Source organism: Salarias fasciatus, chromosome 7, assembly GCF_902148845.1.
Source record: "Salarias fasciatus chromosome 7, fSalaFa1.1, whole genome shotgun sequence".
Lineage (NCBI taxonomy): Eukaryota > Metazoa > Chordata > Actinopteri > Blenniiformes > Blenniidae > Salarias > Salarias fasciatus.
Window position 1 is genome coordinate 10,720,017 of NC_043751.1, and position 17,555 is coordinate 10,737,571.

A 17,555-nucleotide genomic window follows, 5' to 3' on the forward strand; every position below is an offset into this window, starting at 1 on the left:
TGAGCAAATAATAGTGTTTGAACTCCTTGAACACACATTTGCTCCAGACTGTGAAACACTTAGTAAACCTCTTCCTGAAGACCTCGGAGTGGGATGTTTCATATTCTACATGTAGTTAGTCAGCATTTGAAACCAGTCTATTGACAGACAAGCAGCCAGCGCAGAGACTTGAAGCTCAGGTGTGATGTGCTCCACCCGGAAGTGGAGTCAAAACATAGAAAACAGTTCCATCGTTTGTCCACCAGAGGGCACTATATCACCGCAGACCTGCAGCACCTCTTTCACTTTCACCTCCTGTGTGTGAATACATACATCTCTAAAACACACTCGTGATTCTTACTGTACAGCACTCACACACAGCAAACTGCAGCTTTTTGCCGGTTTTGTGTCATTATTTGTGTATTTCCGGCCGGGAGGAGGAGACTGTCCGCGGCGCAGCCCTCCCTGCCTCTTACGTTTGGGGAAGTTGAGCAATATGGGAAAAAACACACTGAACACAATATCCGCTTTCTGTTTCCATACCTCTAAACTCTTCCCTGTGGCGCTTTAAATGAGCTACACGGCTAAACATGACAAGCAGGTGAAAGAAGAACTTTAAAAGCATGAACAGTTCCATAACTTCCTCGACTTACATCCGTCACCTCGGGTACGGCGCGCGCCGCAAGCTGTCAGACTTCCTGGACCCTCAGGACAGGTGGAAGGATGTGCTGGGCTCCATCCGGAGGCCGAGCGGGGACTTCATGTACAGCCGGCTCCACGAGAAGTAAGACAGCCTTCCTTTCATGTTACTCACTCATGCTGGTTAGCTGTTTGATCTCCTCATTCATCCATCTGCAGGAGGTTCGAGCGCCTCGTGGCGCAGGGGAAGAGTCCCACCCAGGAGCTGCTGGACGACTGGGGGACCAGCAACAGCACGGTGGGCGAGCTGGTGGACATCCTGAAGAGCCACCAGTTACTGGCGGCTGCAAGCGTCTTACTGCCAGGTGGGATCTGCAGAAACCTGCTGCAGCCCTGACACCTCACAGCACCAAAACCCCGGCTTCAGTTCAAAAGCCTTTCTGTGCGGAGTTTGCATGTTCTTCCCTGAATTCAAGTGAGGTTTCAGGTTGACTGATTTCCTTCCAGAAACCAGAAACGGGTGTTAGGTTCACCTGTGACTCTAAACTGGGAGACAGGTGTGATTGTACTGTGTGTGCATGAACTTTCTCTCATTCCCAGCTGGTACTGGCTCCAGATGAGGGGTGTCAAACATAAAGCATGTGGGCCAAAGAAGGTCCAGTCCGACAGACCAGATATGAGCAATGCTGCCATGTATCATCCAAGAAAAAAAACAGAAAAAGTGAAGCAGCCATGACAGATAATGAGGTAGAATTAGCGTCAAAGCCATGCTGTCATGCTGAGTCTGGAAAAATATGCTTAAACTGAGAAAAGAGAAATTTGTTTTTTGACATTTCACTGTTTTTTGCACCAGGTTTCATTAAAATTCACTTCATGTTAAGATTGCAGTCATTTAGTGATAGTGTATCATTGTAGAGGTTTTCATTACATATGCTCTGTGCAACAATAAAGAAAAAAGTTTAAATTTAAAGGTTATACACTATTACAATATTAAACCCCTTCAGATCACTCAAGTTGAAAATCACCCCTGATCCAGGTCCTCACATAACGGTCTGGACTACGCTTGATTTTGATGATAAACTGAGGAATGGGTGAATAAATTCAGTGGATGTTCAGTCACCTTCTTTTTGACGAGGCAAGCTCTCCATGTTGCTTTACACCTCTGGTAAAATAACTTACACCCTGATTTAAAAAGATCATGTTGTTTTACCTGTTTAACAATGTTATTTTTATTCAGCAAATTTTCTAAATTAGGTTCCTTTTTTTCCAGCTTAGTTGTTCAGCTTCAAAGTTACATTTTCTTCTCACAATGATTCCCACTGCAAAATGCAGTGAAATATCCTAAAAGACAAAACTATCATTAAAGAATCTGGCCCGTGGTTTGAACCTCCAGTCCTCTTCAGAGGTTTGACAAGTCCAGTGAAAGACCCCTGCAGAATTATAAGAGCGAGGAACTGCGCAGTCGGCATGTTTAAAATGCATTTCTTACCTTTTTTTTTTTTCTTGTCTGTACAGTAGAAGATGTCACATCAGCAGAGAGTCAGCATATCTCTGTGGCGCCACCAGCCAGCGCACTCCCCACCAGGCTGCTGGGGGAAAGAGAGGAACAGCCGCCGCCGGCGGTCACCTGCGTCCTGCAGCCGCAGGCGCCAGTGGAGGATACCGAACTAGGTGGATGAAGTTTTCTTTAAGTAATCGTTCTTTAAAATGCAGTACATTTGTTGTGATGCAACTGAAAATGTTTCCCACTGAGAGCTGTGGAGTGTAAATATTTGACCAGTAGGGGGCAGACCTGGGGTCCTCACAGCATGTGTGTGTGTGTCAGGTCTCTCCAGGTTCCCCTACAGCGAGCTGATGGAGATCACCGGAAACTTCGACGACCGCTCTGCGTCCTGCGGCGGCAGCCGGCTGGGAGAGGGCGGCTTCGGCACCGTCTACAAAGGCCTGCTCAACAACAGACCCGTGGCGGTGAAGAAACTCAACCCGGTGAGTGAAGACACACTCGCAACGTGTTCACGTCCCGAGAATCACAGATATGAAGACATCTCCTCGTTCAGATGGAGAACATGCCGCTGGACGAGCTGCAGGATCAGTTCAATCAAGAGATTCAGACTCTTCAAGTGTGAGTTTCAGAGAAAGTTTCACCACAAACTGAGCTACGATGTGTTTTCTGATTTGATAACGCTGTTTGCGCCGCAGCCTGAAGCACGAGAACTTGGTGAACATGGTTGGGTTTTCCTACGACGAGCAGCACCTGTGTTTGGTGTACGCCTTCATGGCCAACGGCTCGCTGCTGGACCGGCTGGCCTGTTCGGTGAGCGCCAGTCGCTCCGCCTTCCTCTGCTCTCCGTCTTCACTCAGAGGACTTTTTAAAATGTCGTTTCTGCTCTCAGGACGGGAGTCCTCCGCTGTCCTGGAGGCGGAGATGCTCCATCGCTGAAGGGACGGCAAGAGGTCTGGAGTATCTGCACCAGAACCATCACATTCACAGAGACGTGAAAAGGTTTCCAAAGTCCTTTTTTTTTTTTTTTTTTGAGATTTCACAGAAAAAAACACTTGATGATGTGTTTTTCATTTTTCCCAAATCTGACTCTTTGTACCCCTGGTTTCACTTTATTGACCAGCGCAAACATCCTGCTGGATGAAAATTTTGTGGCAAAAATCTCCGACTTTGGTTTGACGAGGGCGTCGGCCAAGCGGACGTCCACGACCATGATGACGGAGAGGATTGTGGGTACCCGCGCCTACATGGCGCCCGAGGCGCTGAGGGGAGAGATCACGCCGAAATCTGACGTCTACAGTTTTGGAGTGGTGGGATTTCAGCACACACACACACACTCACACACACGGTGCTGCATTGTAAAATGAAAAGTCAGGACTCGGCAGAGCTCCTCCTTGGCTCTGATCCATCCATGCATCACACAAACATTACAGAGCTTTATGGTGTGTATCATCTTTCATGATCTCCTACTAAATAAACCCAAACCCACAGCTGCAGTGCACCGTCGACCATGAACGTCAAACTTTATTCGTTTGTTTCCCTCCATATAGATGTTTCCACAGATCTTAGATTCTCCCGGGTGCCGGTGCCGCTGCCTGGCACTCGCCCCGGTGATAAAGTTTCCACTCAGCTGGAGAAATGCGCTTATCCTCCGTCTCTCTCTGCCGTCCGCAGGTGTTGCTGGAAATATTGTCTGGACTGGCGCCAGCCGATGAAAACCGCGAGCCGCAGTTCTTGGTAAGCCGCACAAAAGAGGCTTTTCACCGTGCGCCAGCCGGACCCGGCGTTCGTGATTACAGCTTATTAAATACTTTGTGTTTGATAAGAATGGGAACGTTATCAGTTCAGCGGGATGATTTGTAAAAGGCTTGAATCCGCATTTAATCTCTCGGTTTCTGTTCACACCCGAAAACAATGGAGCGGTTGACGCGTGCGGCGACTGGAAGGTACGTGCGGCGTGATTAAAGCGGCGGCCTTTTTTTTTTTCTCGGCCCCCCCTCTCAGATGGAGATGAGGCACGACATCGACGACGAAGACGAGGAGCTGACCCTGCAGGACTTTGTGGATAAAAAGATGAGCGACTGGGAGCTGAGCCAGGTGGAGAGCGTCTACTGCCTGGCCTCCAACTGCCTGCACGACAGGAAGAACAGGCGGCCGACCATCAAACAGGTGAGAAACGCTCTGGAGGATGCCGAAACTGGCTCCAGCTCCCCGAAACCCTGGTTTTAAGTGAAGTGGGGAGGGTCGAGGGGGCGGATTGATTCCGTCTGCCAGTGAGCGTTTTACAAAGTAGGACATGTGCAGAGGATTGACCTCGAATGGACGACATGACAATGGGTCGGCTTCACCAGCTTCATCACCCGTTGGATAGTTTTAGGAAACAGCAGCCGCACAGATACCATCTGACTCCACAACCCAAACCCACTGCCGAGAACCACGTGTTAGAGGGGACTTTTTTCTTTATTTGGCGTTTCTTGCCAGCGGTATTTGATCTGATGAATTTGTGGTCGAGGGCAGGGCAGCTCGTGGCCTTCTGGGTGAATTAAGCAGAAATATGAGGCTGTTCTGTTGCCCTCAATCTGTTAAACACAAACCCATCAGGGTAACATGCTGGCCACAGTAAGCAGCTGTCTGTCTGGCCAATTAGGGCAAGTTTATTTTTTAATCCTACCATCAGGTTTTGTTGTTTGGTTGTACTTCTTGCTCAGAGTGAATTTTCTTCACCATCTCCTTCACCGTAATTGCATCTCATTTGCCAATGAAATGAGGCGTCTGGTGAACGTTCTGCATAAATCCCTGATTAATGGGACTCTACAGCAGCAAGTTGAATGAAGAAGACTGAAGTTTTGTCCCGACTGGGCTGTTTTTGTTAACAACTCATCTTCTTATCAGGTCCTGTCAGAGATTCATGGAGTTGTGAAAACCATTTCACTGGAGTGAAGCGCTTCCTCCTGCTGAAGACTCAGAGGAGCACAGACTGGCATTTCCTCCTCACTCAGTGTTTTTATAAACCAGTGTTCTGCTGTGACTGTTTTCTATCTTTTTTTTTTTTTGTCATCAAGTGTATTTTTAAAAACAAATCTTCCTTCGATCAACTGCAACTGTTACAAAAATACCTGCTGTTGTTTCTACATGTACAATCTGAATGTCATTCCTGTAAATTAATAAAATAAGTCATAAACAAGCTGATTTAAATATTTTATTTTTCTTCTTTAAAAGAAAGATTTGTAAGAAAACAAATAAGACCAAAAAAAAAATCTTTTTTAATTATGACACCGTATGTGGAGAAAGGGATTCCCTTCAAACATGAGGTGAGCTTAGTAGTTTGCCTAATAATATGAATCAGTAGACCAGTGAATGTGGCAACATTTGATCAAGGTATTCCCTTTCCGACGCGGTAGCTTGGCATTTCCTCTTATTTGGAAAGCAGCGGAGTGTGAGTAGCTTCCTCTTCCTGCGAGCTGTACTGACGGAACGAAGGTTTTTTTTTTTTGTTTTATTTTGTTTTTTTGTGGAAGCCCCGGTTCGATTCACTGTGATCCTCACCGACACCGACAATCACCAGCACAGACCAGACGGATTCTCTATCATAGATCATCACACAGCTACAATATGTACATGTACAGCACTTGCATAGAAAAATAAGTTTCTCAGCAGATGATTTTTTTACCTTTTATATGTAAACCACAGTTATATCAAAAAAGAAGTCAATTTTTCCAATATAAAATGCACTGTTAAGACGAATCAAGAGACAAAGTGGGATCGTTATCTTTTCTGCTTTGGAGCACCTCATTGTGCAAACAGTAGGAGACAATCAACACAACGGACACACGAAACATTAATTGACACAGACTTAAGGAATGACGGTTAGGAATTTGAGCATGTGAACTCAAAGAATGGGGAGTTTTATCATATTGGCGCAAGTTCACATCAGTTGCACTAACTTTCTAGAGTCGTAGAGCTGGCAACGAAGAAAACGAGTCGATTCTGACTTTGGGAATCTTTGAATTGAGTATGTTGAGTGACTACCAACACGTGGATGTGTTTCCATTTGGCAAGCTACAAATGGAAATTGTGAAGTGTGTCATTGCTCAGTTGTCCTTGGCGTGCATAGTTGGGTCTCTGGGTGAACTCGGCGGGAATTTGAGGTCTTATTCTTTTAAACAAGCGTGTCAAATACGATCCCCCCCCCCACCAATTGCAGGAATGTTCCAGTGTGGAACGTGCTCAGGGCGGAGGCTGAGGTGGGTCTAATCTTCCTCCTCTCCCTCAGCGGGCGGCCTGGTGATGCGCCGGCCGCCCTTCTTGGCGGGGCCTTTGGGCTTGGCGAAAGCCTGCTTGTGTACATGCTGCTTGGGATGCACCTCGTCGTACAAGTAGTCACTTGTCAGATCATCTCCGTTGTCGATTTCCAACTAGAAGACATTAAAAAAACAATAATAAGTAATAACAATAATAATAATAGTAAGTTTTTTTTTTTTTTTTTTTAATCGGTAATCTGTGAGGTCAGTGGTGATTTACAGAGTATAAAAAGTGTTGTGACCTTTTTCTCAATGTCAATCTTGAGCTTGTTTTCCACCATGTCCACCAGGGGGTTTTTGCAGCTGGAATACAGCATCCTCTCCCGGATGCTACACTTGTACCCGGGCATGGAATAAATGAACACTACAAACAGGAGGAATCATTCAGAGCGGCATGAGACCGGTACAGTGGGAATAAGAGGGTGAGGATAACTGGACGAGACTCCTCACCTGTGGACTCTAAATAGTCGCCCTCGTGGGAATGTTTGTAGAGGAAGAAGTGGTAGCGTGCGGTGTCATCTGGGATTCTCGATGGCAGATCCTTCACTTCTGTTGGCTCAACGCTGCACAACCGAATTATTTCGTCTTGGGAATCTACCGCCTGTCGACAAAGAACATGAAAAGTTCTCAAAAGTATCAACAAAGCATGTTTTCTCCCTCTCAGGGGTGAAATGTTTACTGGAAAGCTGCTGATGTGTTGTCGAGCTAGCAAACGCAGACTTTTTTAGGGACCGAGCCCGAGGGCGAGGTGGCCTCAACTGAGGCCACCTTGCCTGAGGGCAAGGCCTCTATTGTTCTTCGTCCGTTTTTTTTTGTTTTTTCTTTGTGAAGCTTTTTAGATGACCAAACAAAGAGACAAAGGCCAAACGGAGCCACAATTATTGCTTTGTACTTTCGACAGATCTGATCTTGTGACATGAACCGTCTGAATTTCAATGAGAAGCGTCGACACAAAGGCTTTTTGGGCAAAATGACTGACTCATTGTGTCAATTTGGAAACAACCCGTGAGTGAGAGAGGAAAAAAAAAAAAAAAAAAGAGCTCTTCTTCCCTAAAACAACAAAAGGTAAAAGAACCGACGGGCACATTCAGCATGTCGACCTCCCAAAACGCCGCCTTCCTCTGAAGAACGCACCAGCTGCACGTAGTTAATTCTCTTTTCCCCGAAGCGCTCGAGCGCCGCGACGGCCTCGCGGTCCAGAGGGAAGGCCACTCCAGCCAGGGTCTGCTGCTTGCTGTCCACGCTGATGTCCGTCTGCACCTGAACGCACCACAGACAGAAACGGATGACATCAGAACTTAAAAAAAAAAAAATGTTGAATATTCCACTGTATTCAAAGACTGACACAAATTGAAACATTCTTAAAAATTGTTACAATGTCAAAAATTTGGAATCTTGTTTAACAAGCAATAATGTAACAACTTTCTGCCCTGTGATAAAATATTTGATCCATTATTGTGATAAGATTTTGCCAATATTGTGATGAGTCATTATACGATTGGAGTTAAAAAAAAAAAAAGAATTCAATATGTAAAAACTGCAGTCGATCAATTCAACGTTACATAAATAAAAATGCATTTCCTGGACATAAGTGGGTTTTTTTTTCAGATTGTGTGCACTGTGAAAAGAATATTTGTCATATTCAATAACTTAACAATATCCAACAGTTGTGAAAAAGTAGTTTACTATTTTAAATTATTGGCTTTATCACAGTCAAAATGTCCAGAATTATTGCATTATTGGCAGGGATTACATTTGTTCCATAAATATGTAGAAATTACAAAGAATAAAATCATTCATTAAAAATATTTTCAATGCAATAAAGAAGAATATTTTCAATAGAATAAAATCTTCAATAATCCCGAGGGAACTGACTAAAACAAGGTATTATAACATGACTAAACCAAATCATCGGCCACCAGATTATAAAGCTCTACATGAGTCAGAGGAAGAAGAAGTAGTGTAATTTTATCTGTAAAACTATAATTAAAAGTATCGGTCTGTCTCAGATCCCCTGACAGGCTGTGAAACACGCATTAGGCCAGAAAAACAGTCACTGCAGCTGAAGAAGCAGCTCAGGCAGAAATGCATCAGTTAACACGCATTATTTCTCCTGTAAGAATCAATATAGATCATTTCAGTGTTCCGATAGCTCGAATAAGAGAAATGGAATCAACTTTATTTTCATTTTTCCATCAGAAGGTAACACTGGGGTTTCACAAGTGCGACAAACAGCTGTGACGCCGCGGCGAGATGATTACAGACGAGGTGCTGGTATGGGAAGTGACAGGGCGCCGCCGCCGCCAAATCGCACAGAAAAACTGGAAAACGCCGCACGGATTACACTGATGGATTGCATCTATTTTTAGAGGCCTGTTCCCACAAAATGAAATGCCTTGCAAACATGATTGAGCCTCTGATGTAGCTACCTCGCATACCAGGAAGGATTGTGGGTCTTTTTTTCTCCATCTGCTTCAGAAAAGGCAGCCAGTCTCCAAGGCATGGGAGTGATAAATATTTCAAAGCCTCTTTTTTCTTCTTCTTCTTCATCAGGGTGGTATAGATTAATGCTACGTTATCTTTCCTCAACAGCTGGTCAGGCAGGGCGAGCACCAAAACTCACTTTCTATTTGCTCTGCTGCCTCTAATTAAGGAACTGCACAGACTCACGGCACTTCCTTATATGGCGAGGAAGACGGCTCTTGTTTACATGGCGGGTCGGGAGAGGAGCAGCGAGAAAACGTGCCTCAAAGAACAAGATCTTGGATTAATTCAGAGTGATAATCCCTAAAGACTAAAGCGCAAAAACTTGAATATTGACTTTTCTGCTGGGCGAAGGGATCAGCAGCGGCGTAAACACTGCAGTCGATCTCACGTTACACTATTCCTTTATCTCACCACAACAAAGGCAAAGCACAATGATGCAGCTCACCTGTGCTTCATGCAAAATCCCCGTCAAATCCCCGGATTTACCGAGCCCTCACATTTACATGTAGATCTCTACCGTGAAAACGCGACGCTGAAACCATTAGGAGCTTTTCTTGAAGCCACTCTGTAAACCTCAGGTTTATGACGGCGTGTAACACGTCTTTTTATGGCGCCATGGGTGTGAGAGCTGCGCGGGCCCCAGTGCTTTCACCTCTGCCAACATCCGGCTGTTTCTAACGCATCAGCATCTCCACGCCGTGCTGACGCTGCCAGCCCAGCATATGCACACTTGCACCGCTGCTGACCTTGTGCTTGCTGGGGAAGGCTCCATGGCGGGCCTTCATTGATATCCCTCGCCGTTTCACACACACTGAGAGTAAAAGGCCGCGGCGAGATAAATACACACACACAGACACACACTTCAGCTGAAGGTGTGATGCCGTGTTATCCGCCATAAAAACATAATTTCACAGTCACGTGAAAGACTACACCAGGTGTTGGTAGATATTGTTTAAAAAAACAATTTCCAGTACATTATTTTTCTTTCAATCTATTTTCATAAGTAATTATTATTGTGCTATTATTGAGTGTCGATGTCTGCAGGGATTTAACAGTGTGTGTTTTGAGTTACTGAAACTTCTCCTGATGGGACGGGAAGACCTGGGTGGGGGTTGGGGGATTGAAAGTGATGCCTTTTCCCAGCATGACTGTTCACCTTTTAAGAGTTGAAATGAAATCTCTAAATACAGAATTAACTTTAATGCAAAACCATAACTGTAACATTTGCAGAAAATATATAAAAACAGAATTTTTGCTGCTTCTATAGTTCAAATCCACCACTACGCTCTTCAGAGACGCCGGTTTAGCATGATCTCACATCGAGCAAGACCTGAAATCTTCGCGTTTACCTCACTGAGTTTGATCTGTCTCAGTTCCTCCTCTGCAGCGGTGAGGGGCAGCGGCGCCGCCTGCGAGACCAGATGCTTCCTGTAACCACTGAGGTTCAATTCGTCCTGCAGACAGCAAACGTCACACACAGCGATGAGGTGAATACTGACTGCAGACATCACAGCAATACAAATAACATCTACAGATGGTTTGACAGTTGAGAATCTGCATGTCAAGTGTTGTAATGTGACCGACCTTAGTGGTGGCAAAAATCTCGTCCTTGATGTGCCCGCCGCCAAACTCTTTCTTCAGTGTTGCTCTGGTAGCAGCGTATAACATTTTGTGTCGCGTCTGTTAAAAAAAGAACATGAGGCGGGTTTTTACCATTGCAGAAAACCCACTAATGACTTTTTTCAGAAAAATATTTAAAGCTGATTTGTGCAATAACTAGATACATTGTGTGTTTTTTTTTCTATTACATACCGTACACATACAGTAGTTTGTAAAAGTTTTAGGAAAGTAAGAAAATTTTACAAAATCATTACGCGCTCTAACTCAGAGGTGATCAGAGTTGATCTCTATCACTTAATGCAATGCAGAGTGAATAAACATGAGCAAAAATCAGTGTTTGGTGTGAGCATCATTTGCATCCGGCTTCAGTTCTTCTCTGCAAACTTGCAGTTTTTCATTGAATTCAAGCTGATTTTTTTAAATGGATCTGAGTCAGTGGTGCCTCAGTGTTTGATAAAGGTCACATCAGCAGAGGGGGGCTCATTCCAGGCCTCCCATTTCCAGGTATTTACAGCAGAAATACAGCGATGTAAACAAAGTGAGATGGGATCGGCAGAAGCCTCATTGTCTGTGTCTTGCCTGTCAAGAGGCATTTTTGATAAACTTTCAACAACCTACTGGCTTGTTTCTATCGACAGTTCAACACTATGACCTTTTGACGATGTAATCGAGCCGGATCAATATTTTTTTCAAACAGCTGCCAGTCAGAGTGTGACCCAGTACTGACTGCAAGCTGCGGACATATTCACCCACGGATCAATGTGAAAATGACAAACATTTCTCAGTGCGTGTCGGCTCGATCGGTGATTTCTGTTTTTTCCAAACATAAATTCCTTTTAGGAATCATCTTCAGTCCTCAAAATAACCCTTAATGATAATGTCTATTTGACTGGGATTAATGCACCCTGCTGCAGAGTCCATCTAGAATCAGATTCCTTGTTGCTTTTGTATTCCCTCATATAAAACCCTGCACTTGGAGAGCAAAACACACTTTCTCTATCAAACACGAGACATGAAGCATTTTAAACACAGCTGATTGGACAAAGCAAACGGAAAACTCTTCAGACTGAGCTCATGCGGCAGCACGAGCGCACGCACTAATTGTGAAAAGGATTTTGCAACTTCCAGGCAAGCCTGAACCTGAAGCCTTTCTTTTAAGTTTTGAGGGCAGGAATGTTGAGCCCGGCTGCATTGCTCAGAAAGTGAATACGAGTTTGCACGCTTTAGTTCGGGTGCTCAAAATATCCTACACGGTCCTGTTGTCTTCTCCCTGCAACATTCCTCTTTCCACTGCTACAGATACAAGGTTTATTTGTCATGACTGTTTGACTGTGAATGAAACCAAATGACAATGAATTATGTAAATCGAAACACTTTCACTACAAGAGGACACAATAATACAGGCCTGTTTCACCTAAAAACACTACTACACTTTAGTTTTAGGTCAAAGAGAGCTGGAGGCTGAGTGTCAAGTTACTTGGACACCAAGATCCCTCATTATTTAGATTTCAAGCAGTCTGTTAGGAAATGATGAAAGGCTACACAAACTGGCCTGCTTCATGTGGTCAACTCCACCCATCTCACACTCGGAGCAGAGGAGGGTAAATGCCACGAAAAATGTGAAACCATTCATTAAGCTCGGCGCAGGCCTCTCTTACAGAGGAGTGGTCGGGGGACCAGGCCAGGAAGATCCACTCGAAGCCTTGGTTGTTAGTGGAGTCCAGCCGGTACAGAATGTAGCAGGGAACGTCGTCGTCAAGAAGGGGAAGCACCATGGAATCATACTCCTGATCCCACTTCTTTGATGCTTGCCTGGTGCCGCCCAGAGTCAGCTGCTCTGGAAAGCAGATGTGTGCAACAACAACAAAAAAAAAACTTTTAGCGGTGTGTGGAATTTGTTAGTCATTCTGATATTCAGGCGTCTAAAGTTTGGACAAGGAGTTCTCTTGGCAGAGGAAGTTGCAAACAACCCCTGGCCTTCCAGACGTTGCTTACCATCCTCAATGACGATCTTTATGGCACGATAGTCGTCCCCGCTTTTGGCAGTGGCAAAGATGTCCCTCACGTCATTCCCCGCTGAGGAGAAACAGGGAGTGAATCAGTCTCACACATATTATGGTTAAAAAGACTGCCGATTTTTTAAACCATCTAGGAGTTTAATGGTATAGTTATACATTTTACAATACAATACATTTTATTGATGATCGTTTTGCACTTTTTTGTAGATGCACCTGTACAACTTGTTTCACTGACAGAACACCTTTGACCATTACTTCAGCTGCATGACTCCACATTTTTCGCTAATCTAACAGCATTGCCAAAGGTTGTCCATAAGCCCAACTAAGCACATTTTTGGAATTAATTATGCAAGAAGGCAGCGCTGCAATGCCGTGTCAGCTGATTCTTAAAAGCACACACTCAGTGCATGAATGACAAAAACTTTCAAAACACTTCTGTGCTGTCAAGCACTCTGGGATTCGATTTCATTCATCTTGCAGAAATTTGCAAATACTCATCAGAATAATCAATGCATTTGGTTCCGCATTCAAATTTCAGAAACCACTGATAGTTGTGTGGAAAAACTAGCACGTCTCCTCATTTAAAGAGAGAAAAAAGATCTTAACTATTGTGTAGCTTAGTCCGTTTTTTTAAAAAAGACCAACAGGGAAACGCCAGTGTTTTCCACGCCTTCATAGAAAGACCGGCAGGTACCAGGCCAGCAGTTTGGATAAATGAAGGCGTCGCCCCTCCATTCAAACCCCGAAACCACACGGTTCAACATTTGCACGGACACGCCGAAGCTCAGACGAACCGAGGCTGAAAAGGGTAGATTGTATTAACGTCTCCGGTACTCGTAAGGTGGCGAGACACTCGGAGATCCTGAAAGTGCTTCAACACGGCTGATCCCACACACCACGGTATCACACAGCTAGCTAGGAGTGGCTAGCTCACCAGACATTAGCTTCCCGTTGCAGGCGGTAAAAGCCGGTCTGCAGAACAACGCTGGCTCGAGAGCAAACACACACGGTAGGAGACAGAGACAGACACACAGAGAGAGAAGCGGCTACCTTGAATCCCCGTTTGATGTGACATTGTGTCTTTCGTCGGATCACAGGCTGATGCAGCTGATCGAGCAAATCCAGGGCAAAGAAGCAGGAAGTGGACGGCACGGACAGCCCCGCCCCCAGTGTGACGTCACCGGTGTCACCCGCCTGTTTAATTTTATTTCAATTAATTTGAATTTAATTACCTTTGCTTTAATTTAATATATACAAAATACACATATAAAACCTCACACGCATTAATTTCCGCATGTGTTGAACTGGATGAGCTCCATTCCTCATCTGGAATAGAATATAATTCAACACAATAAAACCAAATAGAAATATGTCCCAAATGCAATGAATAAGTAAATATTAATATGTAAAATGTTTCTCCACTATTATTATGACTACTCCTGCTACTAATACTAATTTCATAATTATTATTATATGGGAGCAAAATTCTCATGTAATGAAGCCAAAAGTCATTTAGGAATTTTTCAATTTCCCACCTTTTAACAGCAGCTGGAGATCGTTTATGACCTGAAATCGGTAAAGTCTTAAAGCCACCTGCCTATCAATGCTCACTGTTCTTTGTATTCCCTCATAAATAAATAAATAAATAAATAAATACTATAGCATCCACATGATCACTTCCCACAAGGAATCCCAGCCTGTGTAAAGTGAGACAGAGCAAGTCAGTGTTATACAGGAAATTGTAAAGCTTTCTTCAAAATAGTATGAATTCTCTGTCGTCTCAAACTTTGCTCATTATAAGCTGGTCCTCATCTATTTTTCAAGCAACTTGCCGTTGATACACTCAGGATTGTCAAATAAGAGATGATTCTTTAATAACATACACTTTTTATTGAAATCTGTTCAGCCAAGCTCAGCTCTTCGATATTATGTGGTACTTATTTGTCTTTATGGCAGCGAAGATCTCCAAATATCTCCCCTTCTTTGCTGTTTTGGTTGTTATCAGACCTATAGCTGGCTTATTTGAATTACACAAAATTACAAGTCAGAGGTATCTTCTAGGCGTTCTTCAGTGAAAGAGATTTTCAATGTTTCAAAAATTAAATACTGTTTTTAAAGAAAGGCCCAACAGACAATTATTCTCATCCTCAATAACACAAGTTGAAATATTTCTCTTTAATTAACATCAATATCTGCTTAGAGATTTGAATGGAAAGGAGAACGATGTATGGCCATATGAGGGTGTCGTGGTGATCATGAAACTGGAGAACATTCATGCACAGGGAGAACGGAAGCTTCAAACCACAGTCCCTAGCCCAACACTGAAAAACACTGTGAGGTGAGAGTGCCTCCCAGTACAGCACTGAGCAGCATCAATGAATCCATTAAATATTAACAAGATGTGCTATTCTGAATACAGCATGGATATATAAGACATGTAAACTATTGATTGCTTCTGGATCATGTTTTGCACATTGTTCCAATGGTTTTGGAACTGATCTAATATTTAAAATGATTAAACACTTATCAAAATTTAACCTATTCTTGTTTTCATTGATAAATTACTGTTAACAAAATTATTATTACTGCAGTTTTTTATATCAACATTTTATTTTTTGTTTTACATTTAGTATAGTACCACTTTCAAGTCATATGTCCATAAAGCTACAACAGTCTTATAGGAGAAAGCCACCGTGGAGAAGAAAACCCTTGTGGTGGCTCAGAAGGCAGATTTTTGGATGCACCAGCATTTGGGAAGGTGTGTCAAACCCATATTAATTCTGGGGACCAGAAACATAAAAGTTTTAATTATCTAAAAATAATGACAGCTCCAAATGTTACCCTCAGTTTTAGTACAAAGAAGTGAATGTAAATTATTGATATGATCACGTTAAATGTAATAACATTTTAATATATAACTGGAACAAGTTGATAGTTTTTAAATTGCTTTCGCTTTTGTTGCTTACTAAAATGTAACAAACGAGTGTGATGATTTGTTAGGGCGATCAGGCTAAAGGATCATACAAATGCACCCACTGTAAAGTTTTGGTGTTAAAGCTACCTCACAAGCAAAATTTTGGGCACCTTTCAAAACTGAAAAGGTCAGCTCACTTTAAAAACACATTAAAAACACACCTAAATCTAAAAATCTAAAAACACGGTAGAATCTGAATATGGGCTGTTTTGAGGGGAGAAGCAGTCTGGACAGCTGTGTTTTGAGACATGATTGTAAAATGGATAGAGATGTTAGGTTCTGAGGAAATGTGCTTCAGAGTTGAAGGGCAGAAAGAGAGAGATAGAGAACCCCAATCAGTCAAATGTAGCTTTTGAATGGAAGTACATACATCTATTGACATACATCTGTTATTCTTTGTTTTTATTCTACAGATGCTATCTACAGTTATCAAATTTGATTGATCTTTCTATTTTTTTATTTGATTGATCGCATATTATCACACAGCAACATTTGAACAATTTAGATAAATATCAGGTTTGTAATTTATTACGAGTTAATTATTTCATTAATCAAATTTTCAGTTTTTAAATAAACAATGGAAGATGCAAGTTCCATTAGGAATTCAAATTCTTCGACATATTTAAACACGTTTTTTTTTAAAGCAATGCAGTAGTTACTATGCCTAGTAATTAGTTCTACAATATTGTAACTCAGTCACTAAAAGTTACTTTATTGAAGAAGTAACTAGTAACTTTTACTCCTGTTTTCATGATCTGTCAAGTCTGCCCTGAGGAAACTGGATGTTAGAGCCAGACCCTCACAGTCAGACACATCCAGGCGCCATACAGTGAGGATACTGCAGAGCTGCTGCGCACTTTATTCTGAAAGGATCATTCAGGAAGTGCTGCCTCCGGACTGGTGTTGATGAACCAACGTGTTGGCTCCACTGCGTTGCACTGATGCTATGCGTGCTGTGTGGCCCCAGCTGTCTCCATCCTCTCTCCAGCAGCAGCAGCAGCAGCAGCAGCGTCCCGTCACGCGCCCACAGACTGCCGCGCGCGGCGGGGACCCGGTGACGCAGCGGCGCCCGGCGCATGGACGCTCCGGAACAATGGCAGGGGATTTGGGGGCGCCTCTGTCGTACTCCGACAACAGGTCTCATGGATAATCCCCTCCACAGCCCGCCCGCATCATCTCGCGTCTGGGATGATTAGAGCGCCGCTGTCGGCCTGATGTGGCAGCAGAGCCGAGCGGGAGCGCGGCTCCAAGTCCCGGCGGTCGACTGAGCGCGCGACGGCGGCGTGGAGCAGGTGCGTAAAGGATGGCGCTTCACTGCTCACACACACACACACACACACACACATGCACTGATACAGACGTGCGCGCAGGATGGACGTGTAGGCTTCTGTCGGCCGTCCCACAGTAACATTGTGCGCACACACACACACACGCGCGCACACACCGACATTTAAGTTGTGTAATCAGGATAATTCCTGGTCAAGCTTGTTGTGTTATCTCCGAGATATGTGGGGTCAGTGATGTGACATTTGGCGTCATCACTGTTGTGGCATTAGAGGGTGTGTGTTTGTGTGTGTGTGTGTGTGTGTGTGTGTGTGTGTGTGTGTGTGTTGTTACAGACTTATGCTCTTAGCAGGATATTCCATTCAGGAATTGCCAGGAAAACCATAACAGAGTGGATAATCAGTGTATTTCCTGCTGCGCCTAAAGTCTCCCTATATTGCTCAGTTCAAATCTAATAATTCAGAAAGAATTCAGAATGGACCAAGGCCTGGTTAATAATACTATGCAGCTATTAAATTGTTTGACTTCATTGCATCTTCCTTGGTGTAGTGCTTTGCATTCTTTTCTTACAGTCTGTGAACTCCGGTTTGATTCCCGGGTCTCAAGGATGGGAAGAATTTCCTCCCGTGGTCTCCAAACGTCATTCGTCTGCAAGTTTTTATTTCATGCAAACTCCATAGAGAAAGGCCTCAAACCTTAACGCAGACCAGGGACTGTTGTGGCTGTGAGGTGAGAGTGCTAAACACTGCAGC

General features: G+C 43.7%; 3 protein-coding genes across 4 annotated transcripts in view; 2 read left to right on the forward strand and 1 right to left on the reverse strand.

Moving 5' to 3' along the window:
• Positions 1–360: 360 nt before the first annotated feature.
• irak4 (interleukin-1 receptor-associated kinase 4) lies at positions 361–5,357 on the forward strand. Of its 2 annotated transcripts, none has more exons than XM_030096328.1 (11): positions 361–763; positions 838–983; positions 2,137–2,289; positions 2,444–2,604; positions 2,676–2,740; positions 2,818–2,932; positions 3,012–3,121; positions 3,243–3,429; positions 3,794–3,856; positions 4,124–4,288; positions 5,012–5,357. In XM_030096328.1, exons 1-11 carry the CDS (start codon positions 603–605, stop codon positions 5,057–5,059), a joined length of 1,374 nt encoding a protein of 457 aa, XP_029952188.1. In that variant the 5' UTR covers positions 361–602; the 3' UTR covers positions 5,060–5,357. The 2 variants fall into 2 exon arrangements, with proteins under 2 accessions (XP_029952188.1, XP_029952186.1); XM_030096326.1 differs by having other exon boundaries at positions 365–763; positions 2,134–2,289; positions 5,012–5,322.
• Positions 5,358–5,559: 202 nt separating this feature from the next.
• Positions 5,560–13,698, reverse strand: LOC115391905 (twinfilin-1-like). The gene is made up of 9 exons (XM_030096329.1): positions 13,596–13,698; positions 12,523–12,603; positions 12,186–12,364; positions 10,492–10,587; positions 10,257–10,361; positions 7,555–7,680; positions 6,871–7,021; positions 6,663–6,784; positions 5,560–6,534 (listed from the first exon to the last, which is right to left on the reverse strand). Exons 1-9 carry the CDS (start codon positions 13,618–13,620, stop codon positions 6,370–6,372), a joined length of 1,050 nt encoding a protein of 349 aa, XP_029952189.1. The 5' UTR covers positions 13,621–13,698; the 3' UTR covers positions 5,560–6,369.
• A 2,755-nt stretch (positions 13,699–16,453) lies between these two features.
• The window catches only part of tmem117 (transmembrane protein 117), a 40,568-nt gene continuing 39,466 nt past the window's right edge, over positions 16,454–17,555 (forward strand). Inside the window, exon 1 of the mRNA XM_030096731.1 lies at positions 16,454–16,811. The gene's annotated coding sequence lies outside the window, so the exon portion shown is untranslated. The remainder of the gene's footprint in view (positions 16,812–17,555) is intronic.